The sequence below is a fragment of the Olea europaea genome, unplaced genomic scaffold (genome assembly GCF_002742605.1).
Source record: "Olea europaea var. sylvestris unplaced genomic scaffold, O_europaea_v1 scaffold759, whole genome shotgun sequence".
Lineage (NCBI taxonomy): Eukaryota > Viridiplantae > Streptophyta > Magnoliopsida > Lamiales > Oleaceae > Olea > Olea europaea.
This window is the reverse complement of record NW_019266002.1, coordinates 226,179-232,101: the sequence shown is the minus strand read 5'-3', so window position 1 is coordinate 232,101 and position 5,923 is coordinate 226,179. Positions and strand designations below refer to the sequence as shown.

At 34.4% G+C, this 5,923-nt stretch overlaps 1 protein-coding gene across 1 annotated transcript; it reads right to left on the bottom strand.

The window, feature by feature from the left end:
• Window positions 1–1,161: 1,161 nt before the first annotated feature.
• On the bottom strand, window positions 1,162–5,465 carry LOC111391139 (RNA polymerase sigma factor sigC). Its single transcript, XM_023016289.1, has 7 exons — window positions 5,272–5,465; window positions 4,434–4,594; window positions 3,710–4,273; window positions 3,392–3,622; window positions 2,811–2,951; window positions 2,511–2,711; window positions 1,162–1,633 (listed from the first exon to the last, which is right to left on the bottom strand). Exons 1-7 carry the CDS (start codon window positions 5,363–5,365, stop codon window positions 1,349–1,351), a joined length of 1,677 nt encoding a protein of 558 aa, XP_022872057.1. The 5' UTR covers window positions 5,366–5,465; the 3' UTR covers window positions 1,162–1,348.
• Window positions 5,466–5,923: the final 458 nt, after the last annotated feature.

Here is a 5,923-nt window from a genome sequence, read left to right as displayed (position 1 = left end):
CTTTTAATTTAATGTTAGAGACAATGTGTGGTTTGTGTTTTTTTTTTTCTTATTTGTGTGCACTGTTAAAAAAAAACCAACAAAAAATTATAATTGAAGTTCTTAATCTTTATTAATAGCACTTATGTCCCTAACGATTTTTAATGTCATATTTATACTCAAACTTATCATTAGTTAACACATTTAGTATTTAATAATGGTTTTATGTCCAAAAATTCGTTGAAATGATGTAAAATAATTTATTTTTTCATCGTATTTTTAAAAATAAATAAATAAAAGTGCGAAAAATATTTTTTTTCCTTATTTGAAAGCATGAAAATAATTTTTTTAATATAAATCATCATCAATAATGAGACGTAATAATTAATATATAGTTGAATATAAGAATTCAACTAAAAAAAAGTTAATAAAATAATTGTTGCTATGAACAAAGATTGAAGAGCTTAATTGTAATTAAAAATGTAGTGTATCAAATAAAAATTATATTGACAATATAATTATCCATTATAAAAATGCATACACTAATATGTCATTAATTTTCATTACTTCAAGAGATGAAATTGGATACACAATTAAATAAAATTAAAGAATAATTAATAAATTGACACTAGAGTAAAATAGAATTACCTCTTTGAAATTTACACATTGTCTTGATTATGGATCGGGAAAAGTACTCAATTGAATCAAATCAAATCGAGCATCTTAAGTTTAGGTCAAATAACGGTATTAGAATTGAAAACGGTTGCAATATCCTGCCTTTGCTCATTTGGGAGATTTTGATAAATCTAAGGGTTCGTTTAATTGATTGCTATGGTGAAAAGGGCAAACCAATTTTATGTAAGTTGGAAAAGAAAAAATCATAAAAACCATAAGATGTCGATTTCCACTCAATTGGCCAAAAACATGCTTTAAGTGTTTATACCTTGAAAGTCGAACTTCATTTTCACATTCGTATCAAACAGTTAAGTAGAAAACAAATTCCTCGAATGTAACATTTTTCATGATATTTAATGCTATCAAACGGATCCTACGTGCAACGTAAGTCTCTATCGTAGGGATACAAAAGAATTGGATTTTTGTTTCTAATCAATGTGGGATTTTAAACAGTCCCATTACAATCCCATTGGAATCAGAAAAATAAAAATTAAATTATCTATGGGATATACAAACATAATCCTATTTTAATTAGAAAATACTAAGTCAAAATCCCAACAAATACACTGTCTTGCAACTGATAAATCTAGCAAGGTGGACTACACAATACCAGATGGTATTAAAGAGCGGGGAAAAAAAAGAGGCTAAAATCTTATCTATTATACTTTTGAGTTCAATTTAATAATGTGTACAACTACATATACAAATAATGGCTTAAATTTTGGAGAGAATTTCCATTTTTTCTTAGTTTAGTGAGAGCTGTCCTTTCTATTTTTCTTATCCACTCTTTGCTTACACAAAAAAGCCTCCCAATTTCCTCGAGTGACTTTCTCTGATAATTTCCCACTCCAAATCTTAGGATTACTACTTGCCTCTCTCTTGTTTCCAACCCATTGAGAAGTGTATAAACACCCTCTATCATTTGCTGCCTCATTACAGTTTCTTCAGGGCTCATTATTGAGGTATCGGGCATAACTTCCTGCATGACAATTGCAAAATACCATGTCAGACAAAAAAATCCATTATTCAAACATGCCTGTCTGTGAATTGTTGAAGAAATTTGTTATCCAAGTTTCAACATAGCTAGCAAAATGAATTGTCAGCAGAATCACAATTCTAGACGCAAAAACACAAAGCTTGATCAGACTGGGGTTTCAAGATTGATGCATTAATATAGCATCATGCACCAGGTCCCTGTTTGGTATGCAGTTAATGAACAAGATTTAAGCTTTTCATTCTTCCATGTCTAATAGTACCCAATCCTCCCTGCCAAACATGCCACAAGGGGGACACGAGACCCAGGATGCATCAGAAAAGGTACGTCTTAGCTTGAGACAAGCATATTATGAAACACACGTCTTCATAATCAAACCAAAAAATACTCCTTTTAAATGTATGATGAGAGAGAGAGAGAGAGAGCTGTTTACAAATTAGAATCCAATGATAGATTGAGAACTTCTTAGACGTTTTTCTTTTATCATTCACCCCAAACATGTCACGAGGATAAAAAACGATAAATAGAAACAATTAATACACTAATAGGCTTAGGAGCCATGGAGAAGAATGGTGACATTTCATGGCCAACAAATATGATGGATGAACTCCCCATATTTTTTCTTTCAAAATGAGTAATATACAGACCAGACTCACAATTTTCATGGCTTACAATATAACATGGATGATTCGTGTGCTTCAAAACATGTACGGATGCATACATTTGGTGCAAATTTGAAGACAAGAATTCTACAAAGCAATAAATAAACTTAGCGCTCCATGTATCTCAGATAAAAAATTCATTAACTCTTAACAAGACAGTAGGGAACCATGATGAAAGAAGAAACTTAAATTTGACGTACCAGATATTTTGCACTAATACCTTCTCCCAATTTTTGATCAATTGAACCTACAACTCTGAGACATTTGCTAGCTGATGTAATCTTAGCTATAGATAGACCTGTAAACTTGGCTATTTCAGTATCATCTGGATGTTTTCCATGGCTGCTACGAAGGGACTTTCGAGCCTTTTGTACTTGATTTATCACTTTGCTTAACATGAACTGTGGAAAACAGGAGTAAAAAAATGGACACTCAGCTTTTTCGTGTAGTGTATGAATCTATAATGAATAAATAATGTCACAAGAACTAAAATCACATACAGGTATTCGAACTCCTCTAGCATGTCGTGCTACTAACATTGACATTGACTTCCTAATCCAATATTGAACATAGGTCGAAAACTTGTATCCTCTTGATTGGTCAAACCTTTCCGCACCTTGCAAGACACCAAAATTTCCTGCCTGTAGACCATTGGGATATACAAGGTCATATATTTGGGAATACAAAACCAAAAAAGATAAAAAATAAAAAAATAAAAACCAACTAAGTATTGTTTCCCAAATAATTGATGTCAATCTACATGAATTATTTTTTAGGAAATGCTCCATCCATAGCTTCATCTACTGGAAGATTGAACGCAATCATGTCAATTGCAACTACAAAAATCCATGCTAATTTTCGAGTCTCTCTCTTTCCCCTTTCTCACTTGTTCTACTTGGAAATGCTGACATGTAATAAAACTCTTTGTATGAAATGATACAAATTTATAAAATCTTCAATTCAAGTGTTTAGCATTGTTCAATCATGATCCTTATATTTAGATTGCATTAATCAAGGACCTCTTTCCGATGGGTGAAAAAAGAGAGAACAGAGCACAAACCAAAAGATGCACACAGGATACCTGAATCAAATCTTCAAAGGCCACTCCAAGTCCGCGGTAATTTTTTGCAATGAACACAACCAAGGAACGTGTACTTCTAAGAAGCTCGTCCCTGCACTGCCAACCATGATGCAAACGTTGCTGCAGTGTCTTCTTTTCAACTCGAGCAGCTTCTGCCCAGCTATTCAAGCTACCCACTTGACCCGTTTCTTCTTCCAGCATAGTCCTGACCTTTTCCAGATCTGCAACCAACTGTCATGTTACGATAGTTAACCGTGAGACAGGCTTAGGACAATGTCCAGTAGAAACAAGTGCTTATTTAAGAGAAACCGAAACAACCTTAACCCCACTTGACATTTCTGCCTCGTTCTTGGTAATTTTCAATTTTTTCTTTCTAGTTATCAAGTGTCTTCTTCGAGAGGAAATTTTATTCCCTGGAATGGTTTTGGAAGAAAATTCCAGCATAGAACTATCATTGCCCTTTTCCAATGCTCTCTTTCTCCTTAATCTTCTTTGTTCTTTTTTCCCAGATTGAACAACTACTTTGCCCTCATGATCAGTCACTGGTTCATTTATCCTTGTTTCTTCAACAAGCTCCATTGGCCCATCAGACAAGTCAAGCAAAGTTGAGGACTTGAGGGCCCGGGATAGACATGTATGGAATAATCTAAGAGCTCCGAGCCTTTTTAGCTGTTGCAGAATATCTCTTTCCAAAGTTATCACATCAGAATCGGAAAACATCTTTTCCAACTTATCAAGATTTTTCATCAACAAACTAAAATGTGATGCTTCAGTTGCTTGTAAGCTTATAAGAAATGGCAGCTTATCCTCTTCAGCGGACATCTGGATATTATCATCACTCAAACTGTATAAGCCATTTCGCGACTGCTTTCCAGGATCCATCTGAACAAACAAAAGTACAAGTGAGTTAAACATATTGAATCCAATAATAATAATAATAATAATAATAATAATAATAATAATAATAATAAAAAGAATTGGCAAGTATAAGCACCTGATATGTTACTTACAGTGCAAAGATAATTAAAGAAAGAGAAGTAACCTTTATTTCTTTGTTTCCGAAGTAATTGTCCTCCAAAATTTGTGGGCTAGTCAAACAAGTACGAGGCCCCAAAGGATCAATTAGAGCTTCAGTCTCCCCATAGACAACAGATGTAATAGGCAACTTTGTTAAGTAAGTACTCTCTCTGCCTTTTCCTCTGCCTGTATTATATGAAAAAAGGGGTATTTTACAAAGCATGTGCTTGGAGGGATTTCAATGATATGAACACTGACCATGCAGCACAGTTCCAACTTTAGGCCAGCTTAAACAACATACACGACAATTGCCCCCAAAAATGGAAAAAGGAAAAAATATACGCATAATTTGTTTCTTCAAAATGTATGCAGAGGGATTTTAAATTGAATTGTGTCACATAAATCCGTCATCCGGCAATACCTTCCTGTGATTTTATACATATTGTATAGTTTCGTAACATTTTTTCACTGTTGATTCTAATTTCAGTTTCATGGAAAAAATTCATTAACCTCCCATTTTCTTCCTTTTCGTTTTCTAATCATTACATTCCTCTTCAGTTCAAAAAACACTAAAGCCCACTTCTCTAATCCCAGTAGTAAACTCATCAAACTTGGTAGTTAGTACAGTAGCAATAATTTGAACTAAACTCTGCAAAATATAGCAAATTGCAATCAATAGAAGTGCAAAAAATTGTCAAGGGAGCAAGAAAACTTCGAACCCAAATCTTATCATAAAGCAAGTATACCATAAATTAACGAGTCGGGTTACCATAACGATAATAAATTTTTTTACCACAACCCAACTTTCTTTGTTCGCATAAGGATAAAATGATGCAGTAGAATGAAAAAAATAGACTACTCACAAGAATAGGAGGAGGGCAAAGATGATGATGAACTAGTGGAGAGAAGGGACTGGACTGAGAGACTCCTCCATTTGAAATCCAACCTAAAACCCATATCTCCAAAGGGAAGAAAACAGAGGCAGATTGCCCATCAAAATTTAATGGAAGATTGATGAGTAATTGTAGGTGGATATGAAAATCTTGTCAGCTTTCAGCCACTTATTCCCCATCTGGAGCTAAGTGGTCAACATACAAGAAAAGAAAGATTTTTTCATTTTCCCCTCTTTTTTGTTTTCCAACTATTTGTGCAATCACTTTGCCCGAAATTAGGGATGTAAATCGGGCTCATCGACTTAGACTGCTCGTCGCTCGGCTCGTAAAAAGCTCGAGCCAGCTCAAGGCTCGATAAACTAGAGTTAAAGATCGGGCCGAGCCCCATTTTTGAGACATGGGCTTTGTCCTGGCCAGCCCGCGAGCCCTTATTAAAAATAAAAAAAATAAAAAAATAATAATATATGTATAAAAGAGAGAGGGAGAAAAAGGGGCCGAGCCGGCCTGGCTCGGCTCGAAAAGGCTCGAGTTGAAAGCTTGGTTCGAGCCTAAAATTTTTGGACGAGCTATTGCTCGGGCCCCAAAAAAACTCAACAATTTTAACTGAGCTGAGCTCAAGCCT